The sequence below is a fragment of the Globicephala melas genome, chromosome 1 (genome assembly GCF_963455315.2).
Source record: "Globicephala melas chromosome 1, mGloMel1.2, whole genome shotgun sequence".
Taxonomy (NCBI): domain Eukaryota; kingdom Metazoa; phylum Chordata; class Mammalia; order Artiodactyla; family Delphinidae; genus Globicephala; species Globicephala melas.
This window is the reverse complement of record NC_083314.1, coordinates 171,848,194-171,861,425: the sequence shown is the minus strand read 5'-3', so window position 1 is coordinate 171,861,425 and position 13,232 is coordinate 171,848,194. Positions and strand designations below refer to the sequence as shown.

At 36.8% G+C, this 13,232-nt stretch overlaps 1 protein-coding gene across 16 annotated transcripts in view; it reads right to left on the bottom strand.

Annotated features, from left to right (window-relative positions):
- Positions 1 to 13,232, bottom strand: part of EIF4G3 (eukaryotic translation initiation factor 4 gamma 3) — a 366,964-nt gene that overhangs the window by 176,400 nt on the left and 177,332 nt on the right. For 7 of the 16 annotated variants that reach the window (XM_060310035.2, XM_060310045.2, XM_060310007.1 and 4 more), the window contains 3 exons: positions 7,249 to 7,344; positions 5,731 to 5,844; positions 2,158 to 2,190 (listed from right to left, as the gene is read on the bottom strand). In XM_060310035.2, the coding sequence (XP_060166018.1) occupies positions 2,158 to 2,190; positions 5,731 to 5,844; positions 7,249 to 7,278 (177 nt within the window). In that variant the 5' untranslated portion in view covers positions 7,279 to 7,344. The remainder of the gene's footprint in view (positions 1 to 2,157; positions 2,191 to 5,730; positions 5,845 to 7,248; positions 7,345 to 13,232) is intronic. The other 9 variants (XM_060310039.1, XM_060310013.1, XM_060310017.1 and 6 more) reach the window with 3 other exon arrangements.

Below are 13,232 nucleotides of genomic sequence, written 5' to 3'. Positions count from 1 at the left end.
AGAAAATTTTAAAAAATAGATTTTCCCGGGCTTCCCTGGTGGCGCAGTGGTTGAGAATCTGCCTGCCAATGCAGGGGACATGGGTTCGAGCCCTGGTCTGGGAGGATCCCACATGCCGCAGAGCAACTAGGCCTGTGAGCCACAACTACTGAGTCTGCGTGTCTGGAGCCTGTGCTCCGCAACAAGAGAGGCCGCGATAGTGAGAGGCCCGCGCACCGTGATGAAGAGTGGCCCCTGCTTGCCGCGACTAGAGAAAGTACTCGCACAGAAACGAGGACCCAACACAGTCAAAAATAAATAAATTTTTAAAAAAAGGCACACCTGGTATTCTTAAAAAAAAAAAAAAAGATTTTCCCAAAGATGACAATATATAAAGGCTTAAACACAACTTCCCTATCTGAGGACCACTGCAACTGAACCCAAGTAATAGAAACAGCCTTATATGAAGGAGCTCAGAAAACGTTTTACTGAATCACTAGTTTCTTTTTACTCTGCTTCTTGAACAGACATCTTCCAACTTTCTGTCAGGAGTAACTGGCTTTACCCCTGACTGAAATGTAAACCCTGCCTTTTTTATGGCCCTTGACTAGATCTGTTACCAAAAAAAATGTATAATCAATCTTTTTACCTAAGAGATTATCTATTTTTTTAATTATTAGTAATCTTATCCCCTAGATTCGTAGTATATGTCACTCTGCTAATCATTTTATTTGTATTATCTCATTTACTCTTCACATTAGTCCTGAGATGGTATTGATACTGTCCCCATTTTACAGATGAGAAAACTGAGGCTGAGAGCAGTAAGTAGATTGCCCAAGAACACCCAGTTAATAAGGAAGAGTTAAATCTAGGTCTAGCTGACATCAAAGTCCAAGCTCTTAAAGTATTTTAACTATGCTATCTCTATCGAGTAAAAGATACCCCTGAGTTTTCTTTATCAAATCCAAAGAATTGCCATCCTCTTCATACAACCACCTCTGAGTTCTCCTGCAAAATGCCTTTAACACCTCAGAATCTGCTTGGCTTTTACATCGTCCAAATTGGAAAGACTGTATTTTGAGAAGTAGAGCTTTGTATTAAATCACTGCTAGATAATGAAAGGCTTCAATTAAACAATAACCATTTACTCAGTAATAAGAATTCTAAATATGATACCACAGGTAAACGCTGGTAATATTCCTCTCATTTTATCAAACCATACCAAGTTGCATGACGATATTAAAAATAGCCAACCCTTCCTGGCTGCTTATTTTATGGTAGCTGACTTACATATATTATCTGTGATGGAAAGGGTATTTACCCCATTTTACATATGAGGAAACTGAGGCTCAGAAAAAGAACTGCTTAACTCAGCTGGTAGGTTACACAGTAGACTGGTAATATAAACCCAGATCTATCAGATTTAGAATTTAGTAGGCTCTTTCTACTACAGAATGAGAAAATGTTTCAGAACACTTTGGGGAAAAAACTCTGCAAGTCTTTTTCTTTCTCCCAAACCATCCCTTCTAGTATATTCCTGCTAAATAAACTAGTGTCTGCATATACATTTTTGAAATTTTAATTTATACAATTACTTCATTTAAAAGAACAAATAGGCTAAAAATATTAAAACTAAATAAGGTATCTATTTTCTATATATCCTAAGAATAAAGATAATTCTATGCAGCAAATGAATGTATATTATAGTTAATGAATCTGTTATTAGGTCTAAGTTAGTAACTGAGATTAAGTGGTTTTAGAAATACTAATGCTATTTTATACACATCAATACAGGTTACATCAGGATGTTAACAGAAAACCCTTAGAATGTTGCCTATTCCATTCAGTTAAATTTAAACTTAATACAGGTATCCACAAAATCTGTAATGGCTTAATATATCTAAACATTTTCAAGGTCCTCTAAATTCAGAGCAATTATTTTTTGGAAAGTAAAAAAACTCTATTATTTTTAAACTGTGGAATAAACAGAAGGAAATTGGTTTGTTAATAACAAAATGCTGTGAAATACAAAAAGTACTGCATTACCTCAGACCGAAGCTACTCCGGAAAAGACTGGTTTGAGTGGGTCCATGGAATGGCAGCATTCTAAGAGTCAGAAACTACTAAAGCCCCCACCTATTAGTTAAGGGTAATAGTGAAGGGGCAAGGGTACAGTACCTGATGATGGGCAGGTCGAGGCCCCGCTGCAAACTGAGAAAAGGAGGGAAAACAAACACAAAAGGAAAGGCACAAAGAGTCAGAAACACCACAACAAAAACCAAAATGTCACACATTATGCCAAAAGAAATAAAACCCACAAGAAAAAAAAAACACAAACAGTCAAAGCTTTGCTGCAGGACAGTGACAGACAGGTACTGAGAGTCAAGAGGTTAACACCTCTACCAGAAATAGTTTGCCATTTATCAGCTGGGAGAGAAACAGCTAAGCTGTTAGGCACATAAAGGTGCTTCTCTGATAGGAATTTTTTTAAACCCTAAAATAAAACAAAAGAAAGTTTGAAACACTAAGTGGTTATATTAAGACAAACATATGAAAAGTCAACTATGCTTATGCAACTGATATAACTAGAGGGAATGAGAAATGCTTTTATATTACAAGAAATAGCCAGGAGGTAATTATAATGTCCAGCAGGAAATAAAGAATGTAATAGGATGGATTTCAAATTTACTTAAGTTAAATGGATATCTCACACATGAAATGGAAATTTCAGTATCTTCCTTTGTTTCTTGGAGTTAAAGATTAAAATTTATCTATTATAAATATATAAGCATATATAAATATATATAAAATATATTTATGATCTATAAATATATGTAAATATATAAATAATTATATATATTTAAATTCAATTAACTAGTAATGTTTAATACCAGGCATATGAAAGCGAACAGTAGTAAAGAACATCATTCTGTAACATTAGTAATCAAAGCGGTACTATTATAAGCTCAAGAAGAAAAAAAGAGTAAAAGAAGTCAAATCTCTCAATTACTATTTATACACAACAGCACAAGACTGTATACATGTACCTACTGCTATCTGATATTGAGAATAAAAGCCAAAGAAAACCTAACTTCTTAGCTAAATCATAGAGTACTTGAAAGCGGGTAACACATATTCCAACTCTTACTTTCACTAACTTAGAATGGAAGAAAAAGCTTTTTCACCCATCAAATTTTAAATACAAAATCTCTAAGATCAAATAATTCTTCATCAGAGCAAAACTGGGCTTCCAAAGTGATTTTACTAAAAAGAACAGAGGAATTATTCGGGCCCATAGAGTCATGTACTGGCTACCTACACATTAACTACTGAAACGTTAACCATCCTCTTTAACAGTTAACAGAAAATATTTAGCGAGCAGTTTTGAATGCAAACCTTACAAGGATTTTACTTAAAACATTTAAAAAGCTAAAATACATATTTTCCTTCTGTTGTTTGAGCCTTCCTTCCGTTAGCTCATTATAATGGGTTATCCAGACTGAAGATGAACTAAGAAACAAATCCTCATACTCAGAATTTAAGTTACCCACAATAGCATATGCAAGAGATTTGGAATTATTTCCTCCACTGCCATTACTTAATGTAAAAAATTTTCAAGAAATTGCAGTGGGTCACAAGCCACAATGTAGGAGATGACTGAAGACAGCTCTATCAAGAATTTACCTTAGAAGCTAAAATGTATACCTATTATTTAAGTAATGAAAAGTACCTTAACATATTTTGAAGTTATTCAATACAACTTAATGAGCTCTCCACGACCTGTACGATTACAGTGTGTTAGCTAGCCATTAGATCTGCTAACAACCACTGTAAAATAGTTTTTCAGAATGATGATAATGGCAGCTACTGTTCTTGCAGAACATTTTCTCTTCCAAGAAACTGATGTCTGATATTTTCAGTTTTCCAACTATGAAAAGAACACAGATCAAACCTCTACTATGGACATTAAGCTTCAAGAATAGGTTAACACCACCCAGGTGGTATTAAAGTCGGAGGGTAGAAGTGAGATGTTTCTTCATGACACTTTTGAAGGAAATGGGAGAGAAGGGCCACGTTAAAAAATTAACCTTAGTACAGTAGTACCTGTCTTATCACTGTTCCACAGAAAGGCCCCATTTCTAAGGCTCTAAAATAAAAGTTGAAACTTTATATATTTGGAATGTTCCAGTCAAAAGAGAATTTTCTATGAGCAAGAGGAGTACCTTATAAAATTACACATATATTAAAAAAAAAAAGTTAGTGGGAAAGTACCCTAGTCTATTTTGCACTAGTCACCATTGGCTATTGAGTTTTTCATTTGTAATGACAATAGTCTTAATCCTATGGGTAACTGTAAGCAACAGAACAAACTGTAGTCGCTGCTGGCTCATATTAAAAATAGAAACTTTTGTTTCTTTTTCTTTTTTTTTTCTTTTTAAAGAGGGGTCTTTAAGATGGTGAGGACTGTAGATATTAAGGAAAGCAATCTTCTGTGAACTTGGATCCAACGTTAATGCCACCCACTCACCCACCCACCCACTCACTCTTCTGTGCACAGTTGGTAACTGAGCATGGCCAACATATATTGATATAACTTTGGCACTTAGCACCACAGAATATAAAAATAACCAATGGTTACAGGTTACTGCAAAAGCCAAACTGTCCCCCTCTCCCGATTAAGCATTCAATAGTTTCACTATTTTGGAAGCTATTTAAAAAAAATTTACAGTTTAAAGAGTTCCAATACAACCAGAAAATGGAACATATAGGTAGCTTATCACTATTTTTTTTACTTTTAAACAAGACTTTCAACAATATAAATTTAACTAAGATACTAAGTATCAAGTAGAAATACAGGCACAAAGATCACCTCAAGGAGGGAGGGGGGTCACTTGAAGCCAGTTGGATTGCAAAGGCAGCTGTCCAGGGAAGAACAGAGAAGCCTAAACTGTGCAATTGCCAATGGCCCATTAATGCAGAAATAGAACGGAGTAAGCTTAGCTGCTGAGAGAGTCCCTTGGAGAAAGCCATGGAGAGAGTCCCTTCCTTAGTGCAACAGCTTACCTCTCCTCACCAGTTGGGATAGCTGTGGGATGGATGAGACTAGACTATGGCAACTTGGGATGTCAGAAGAAATGCAACCCTGCCAAATTCCAAACCCAACTTCACCCTCCCAGCACCAACACAAATGAAGCAAAGAAAACTGGACCCAAAACAACAAGCAAGAGTAGTGTGGGGTCTGCTAGTCTTGCACTTGTTTTGGGATATGTAATGGAATGTTATGTGTGTGGTTTTTAGTAATGGGGGTGGTAATGGTCACTAGCAGAGCAGATGGTAAAAATTGCATAGAGGATAGTGTCTGAAGAGTTTATGACCACAGAAAAATGGCTGACAACTATAGACAGTTTTCCCCTTGATATTCAATCATAAAATGGAAAGAGGGAAAAAGAAGCCTTGAAATTTATCTTTTAAAATCAAATTCATCTGAAAGGGATATCCCTCTTCAAGTTTAAAATAAAGAAGAATCTAAACCCCAAATTACTCCTGTCTAATTCCCAATAGAGAAGACCCACCCAATTTGTTATTCTTTCCCCCACTATGCCTGGCAAAAACTGCCATGCTAGGTTAGACTTTCAGAGAGGAAGCAATCAGTGCATTTGTGTTCATCAGCCAACAAATGGATGTGGTCAAAAATAATGAGTGCCAGAGGCACCACTGCCTGCAAGAAGTACAGTTTGTTATATTGCTTACAATGCAGTATTTTATCCAGCCTCTTCCAGCCAAGGACCTGTAAACGGGAGTCTGTTCCAAAACCTTCCTCCTCTTCCAGTTGTCTGTGCAATGTATTGGCACTGTTCTGCTGGGCTGTCAAAAAAACTGGTTTAGAGATGCAGCTCTTCAGTCAGGTTTTGCGCCAGTTCTAACCATGTAAATTTAATTTTCTTTTATTTTTCCCCAATAATTATAAAAGGGGTAAAGGGGTAAAAAGGGCCATAGAATCCTTTGCAATAAGAGCTTACCACAATGTTCCATGTTTAATGATTAGAACTGGGGCCTATCTAAATTAATCTGGTGAGATCTCAGGCCCATTCCCAGTAGTCAAGTGTCCACATTCCCAAACCACTCTCAGAACAAAACTTGCATCAGACATCTTGTTGACCATTTCGGCAAAAAAACCCAAAAAACAAACAAAAAAACCCAGACAAGCAAACGGCCAACTAGGACCAAAGTTCCACCTCCTTAGAATGGTTCCACCCCCTGGGAAGAACCAGGATCTAAGAACAGTATTGGAGAAGAGGGCAATAGGGAAAAGGAAGGTAGGAGGAGGATAAGAAAGAGATTACATTTTGGTGAAGTCTGTGATCTCCTAGTTCTTTGAGCAATTCTATCACATATTTCAATATTCCTAAATTCATGCATAAAACCAAATGAACAGGAGCTAATGCAATGAAATATTCCTGTACTACAGGCGAAAAAGCAAAGGTGGAGAACCAAAAGAAGATCCCTGTATTCTGAGGAAAACACAGAGCTGAGATACAAGTAGGGGTGTGAGAGACAATGTGAGATGTTACAGAAGCACCTTCTAGCAAAAACTAATCATGCAGGGCAGGAAACAACATTCTAAGGAATGGAGAGCTGAAGCCACTGTACACTTTTGTGAAACAGAAGGATGAACCTTGAGTAAATTCTCAGTCTCTGAAATACTTATTGCAATCCATGTAAAAGATGAGCAAAGAGGATGATAGCATTTATACTTGTATGACAATTTATTTACCGTCTGAAGAAATAAATACACTATTGGTGTAAGTCATGCATATGTCCACACAGTCAAATAGTTAGAACTGATCTAGTAACAACGATTCAGAAGTCTTACTTCCCAAAACACTGGAATTTCAGAGTCCAATTAATGAAATTTAATTTACTTTCAAAATCATGCTTTACACTTCTCCTGAATTTTGAACAGTACAAATAACAAATTAAGAGCTGAGATGAAGTGAACTTGAATGCAACCAGAACTTGAATGACACAGAAAAGTAAAAGAAGATTAAAAGCTCCATTTCTTCTTGTTCTTAATAAATTCAAATTATTCCTATAGGAAAGGTCTGAAAATGCAATGCTATCCAATAATAATAGTAATAATAATTTAAAAAATTATTTTGGTAAAAATTTTCCAAAATCGAGTAAAAATATTAGCCAAAAGAACCTAAGCTACTACAAACACAAACTTAGGTGGAGAATATTCTCTAGAACAAGTTTCTGCTTACTTACCGGAGAACGGGTCTGAGGTTGTGAATTCATTGTCTGAGGAGCTTGAGGGTATACCAACGTGGTTGGACCTGCATTCTGTCCAGAGGGATAAGGGGTCTGTCAAAGAATGGCAAGAACAATATCATAACGTGAGTAAATATGGCATAGTAACTCAAATTCAAAGCGTTCAAAAGTTTAGGAAAGTGTTTATTAATGTTGTTTACAGCTCTACTTTTAAAAACTTATTTTTATCACAATATCCAGCAATTCAGAATCAGTGCAGCTTTTTTAGAAGTTTTCTTAAATCTCCTGATGAGAAGCAATTTCATCACACTACTCAGAACGGTGAGCAATTTAAAACTTATGAATAATTTATTTCTGGAAGTTTCCATGTAGTATTTTCAGACTGTGGTTGACTGCCGTTAACTGAAACCTCGGAAAGTGAAATTGCAGATAAGGGGGGAATACTGTACTTTATACTGAAGCATAAACTTCTGGCTGTCAAGATAATACACACAGAATTGAGATGTACCCCTTATGAAAACAGAGAAATCTCTTTCTACACTTCAGAAAGTTACATAAGAACTTAGCCCTCTCATAACTAGTGTATTACAGAAAGGAACAGCAGCCCATTTTTTTCACAGAAGACGCTGAAAACATGCATGCTGGCCATATTTGATCTTATTCAAACTTTTCACCAATATCTTCAACACTAGAGCCATATAAGTAAACACACAACTAACTGCAAAAGAAGTATGTGAATTAACATTCAGGCTCAAGTTCTTTCATTGAGTAATACCACCCTTACTGTCCACACATAGCTGATGCTCTATCAATACTGAAACTCTATCATTGCTCTCAAAATGAATATTAATAAAACAAAGAATTTATTTTCCTTTAGCTTGGAATTACTCTTTTAAACAAACAAAAAATAATCAAGTACTTCTCATATTTAAATTGTATGTATGAAAAGAGCTGATGCATACTCTGTACACAAGCAGTTTTACCTGAATGCAAAGCATAACATCTGATGACTGCCACACATGGTTGTGATTCCTCTCTCACAACGTATGCCATTGTGGCATTAGCAATATATATGTATATTTTTGTTGTTGTTGTTGTTAATGGACTCGGGTCCTTTTTATTTTTTATTTTATTTTTTTAATTTTTGGCTGCCTTGGGTCTTCCTTACTGCGCGCGGGCTTTCTGTAGTTGCAGCGAGAGGAGGCTACTCTTCACTGCAGTGAGCAGGCTTCTCATTGCGGTGGCTTCTCTTGTTGCAGAGCACAGGCTCTAGGCGCATGGGCTTCAGTAGTTGCAGCATGCGGGCTCAGTAGTTGTGGCACGTGGGCTTCAGTAGTTGTGGCGTGTGGGCTCTAGAGCACAGGCTCAGTAGTTGTGGTGCACGGGCTTAGCTGCTCTGCAGCATGAGGGAATCTTTCCGGATCAGGGATCGAATCCGTGTCCCCTGCATTGGCAGGCTGATTCTTAGCCACTGTGCCACCAGGGAAGTCTCCCATTTTGCAATATGTTAATAGGTGCATTGATAAAGAAATTTTGCCAATACCTCGCTCAGCTTTCTTGCAGAGAATCTGTCCATTCTTTGTGAATGGTTTTAGAAATTTCAAGGAATGATTTTGACTTGTACCTGTTGTTGAGGCAGGGAGTACAACCGTGAAAGATGCCTCTATGCTTTTCCTCTCTTCTCTGCATTTAATGACATGATTAACCAAGTTTATTGATTAAATTATTCTCAAGTAACTTCTTCAATATACTATTACACTTTGTTGAAAAACACTGCAAAAGCCTGAATGGGAACATTCTATGAACATGTTTCATAACATCAAATGTATAGAGAAGCAGGGATAGTCATTTTGATAGTCATAATAGATTTTGTTCATACTTTCCTTTTCAAATACTTTCAAAGTTATCACAAAGATTTACTTCTCCAAGACTATATACATGAATGCTTTATATTTAAATGGCAATCCAGTTCACTGTACAAGTTTACAAGTTGAGACATATTCTCATTTTCATCATTACTTTCAAGTTTCAATGAACTCTCTTAAGTCACTGACTTTTTTTATTAACTGCAGGTAACAACAAAAACTAGCAAATGGTGGTAACTGACTCTCTGTTAACAGAATGCCAGTGAAGGAAGACAAGCCAATCAAAACACACTTTGTACAGCATACATAACCTTTAAGTCCATAATAACTACTTAAAAAACAGTGATTGTGACAATTAAAGATAGAAATCTGAGGGTGAATCCCATTACAACACAGAACACACTAACAGCAACTTAGGTCCAGATGCTGACAGTTTTCAAAATAAGGATGTGTGAAAAAATTGGTAAGATTTTCAATTTTCAAAATAGAAGGGAATTAAGCAAACAAAAATAATTATAGCATTTAGATAGCTCTTAATATGTTTCAGAAACCATTCTAAGCACTTCACATATGACAAGGAGATGAAAGGTTATTTCTTAAAACACTCACTTCCCCTTAAATAAATACTGCCGTAAAGACTAAATTCAATATTGTGCACATGTGTGCAGGCACACATAAATCTGATTTAAAAATTATGTAGCCATAGCCTTTCAAAGAGCTATCAGGTGATACTTACCAAATTTTAAATAAGCTTATCCTTTTATTACACAATTCCATTTCAAGAAATTGACCCTAAAGATAAATTCATAATAGCAAAAAATAAAGAAGCACTCTGAATACAGAGTGCTTATAAATGTCTTATAAATGTCTCCATTTATAAGAGAGAGATTAAAGTAAGCTATATTCAGTCAAAGAGAGAATGTAGTGTAATCTCTGAGCTAAGAAAGAATGAGGTAAATCTACATACACTGTCATGGAAAGGTATCTACAATATTAAGTGACATAAGCAAATCACAGAATTAGTAAGAATAAAAATCCTATTTGTGTAGTGCTTTTTGATATATGCTAATAGTATACTCAAAGATGTCTTGGGAAGACATATAGCAAACTTAAAATTGCTACTTCGCAGAAATAGAATTGAAAGGGGGATATAGGATACAACTTGTAGGTTTTATTTTATATACTCTGTATTAAGGGCACACCTCATTTTATTGTGCTGCGTGTTACTGTACTTCACAGATACTTTGATTTTTACAAATTGAAGGTTTGCAGGAACCCTGCATCAAGCGTGTCATTTTTTTAAGTATAGTTGATTTACAATGTTGTATTAGTTTCAGATGTACAGCAAACTGATTCAGTTATATGTATCTACATATATTCTTGTTCAGATTCTTTTCCAATATAAGGTTATTACAAGGTATTGAATATAGTTCCCTGTGCTATATAAGCATGATTATCAACTCTATTTTCCCAGTAACACTTGCTCACTTCATGTCTCTGTGTCACATTTTGGTAATTCTCGCAATATTTTTAACTTTTTCATTATTATTATTATATTTGCTATGGTGACCTGTGATCAGTGATCTTTAAGGTTACTATTATAATTGTTTTGGGGCACCATGAACTGCACCCATATAAGTCGGCGAACTTAATCCATAAATGTTGTGTGTATTCTGACTGCTCCACTGACAAGCTGTTCCCCATCTCTCGCACTCTCCTCGGGCCTCCCTATTCCCTGAGACACAACAGTATTGAAATTAGGCCAATTCATAACTCTGCGATGGCCTCCAAGTGTTCAAGTGAAAGGAAGAGTCCCATGTCTCTCACTTTAAATCAAAAACTAGAAATGATTAAGCTTAGTGAGGAAAGCATGTCGAAAGCTGAGATGGGCAGAAAGATAGGCCTGTTGCGCCAGTTAGCCAAGTTGTGAATGCAAAGGAAAAGTTACTTCTTGAACGAAATTACAACTGCTATTTCAGTGGACACACGAATGATAAGAAAACAAAACAGCCTTATTGCTGATATGGAGAAAACTTTAGTGGTCTGGAGAGATCAAACCGGCAACAACATTCCTTTAAGCCAAAACCTAACCTAGAGCAAGGTCCTAACTCTCTTTGGTTCTGAAGGCTGAGAGGAGTGAAGAATTTGCAGGAGGAAAAGTTTAACGCTAGCAGAGGTGGTTGGTTCATGAGGTTTTAGGAAAGAGGCTTGTATTTGTATGTCTCCATGACATACAAATCCAAGGTGAAGCCACAAGTGCTGATGTTGAAGCTGCAGCAAGTTACCCATAATATCTAGCTAAGGTAAGGAATGAAGGTGGCTACACTAAACTACAGATTTTCAGTGTAGATGAAACAGCCTTCCATTTAAGAAGATGCCATCTAGGACTTTCACAGCTAGAGAGGAGAAGTCAACGTCTGGCTTCAAAGCTTCAAAAGACTGGCTGACTCTCTTGTTAGGGGCTAATGCATCTGGTGACTTTTAGCTGAAGTCCGTGCTCATTTATCATTCCGAAAATCCTAGGGCCCTTAAGAATTCTGCTAAATCTAGTCTGCCTGCGTTCTATACGTGGAACAACAAAGCCTGGATGACAACACATCTGTTGACAGCATGGTTTACTGAATATTTTAAGCCCACTGTTGAGACCTACTGCTCAGAAAAAATGATGCCTTTCAAAATATTACAGCTCGTTGACAATGCACCTGGTCACCCAAGGGCTCCGAAGGAGATGTACAAGATTAATGATGCTTTCCTGCCTGCTCTCACAACATCCATTCTGCAGCCCATGAATCAACTTTCAGGTCTTATTATTTAATGAATACATTTCGTAAGACTATTTAGCTGCCATAGATAGTGATTCCTCTGATGGATCTGGGCAAAGTAAACTGAAAACCTTCTGGAAAGGATTCACCATTCTGGATGTCATGAAGAACATTCGTGATTCATGAGAAGAGCCCAACATGTCAACAGTAACAGGAGTTTGGAAGAAGTTGATTCCAAACCCCCGCGGGGTTCCAGACTTCAATGGAGGAGTCACTGTAGATGTGGTAGAAACAGTAAGAGAACTAGAATTAGAAGTGGAGCCTGAAGATGTGACTGAATCGCTGCAATCTCATAATAAAACTCTGTGACAGATGAGGAATTGCTTCTTATGGATGAGCAAAGAAAGGGTTTCTTGAGATGGACTCTAATCCTGGTGAAGACTACTGAAATGACAACAGAGGATTCGGAATATTACATAAATTTAGCTGATAAAGCAGTGGCAGGTTTTGAGAGGACTGACTTCAGTTTTGAAAGACATTCTGCTGTGGGCAAAATGCTGTCAAACAGCCTTGCTTGCTACAGGGAAGTCGTTCATGAAAAGAAGAGTCAGTTGATGCGGCAGACTTCAATGTTATTTTATTTTAAGACATTGCCACGGCCACCCCAGCCTTCAGCAGCCACGACCCTGGTCAGTCAGCAGCATCAACATCGAGGCGAGACCCTCCAGCAGCAAAAAGATTATGACTTGCTGAAGGCTCAGATGATGGTTAGCATTTTTAACAATAAAGTACAGTTGACCCTCAAAAAACAGGGGTTTGATCTGTGTGGGTCCAGTTACATGCGTATACTTTTCAATAAATACTACAGTGCTTCATGATGTATGTACATCAAATCATTATGCTGTACACCCTACTGATACAGCACTGTTTGTCAATTACACCTCAGTAAAACTAGCGGAAATAAATAAATACTACAGTACTACACAATCTGTGGTTGGTTGAATCTGCAGACGTGGAACCAGGGATACAAAGTGCCAACTATGGGACTTAAACATCCATGGATTTTGGTATGTGTGGTGGGCCCTGGAACCAATCTCCCAAGTTGTTCAAGGGTCCATTGTGTTTTTTAATTAAGGTACGTACATTGATTTTCTTAGACATAATGCTATCGCACACTTTATGCACTACAGTATAGTGTTAACATAACTCTTATATGCACTGGGAAACCAAAAAATTTGTGTGAATTGCATCACTGCTATATTCGCTTTATTGTAGTGTTCTGGAACCAAATCCACAATATTGCCGTGGTATGCCTATATGTATTTTTCCTTTTTCATAAGAATTAATTACTTTT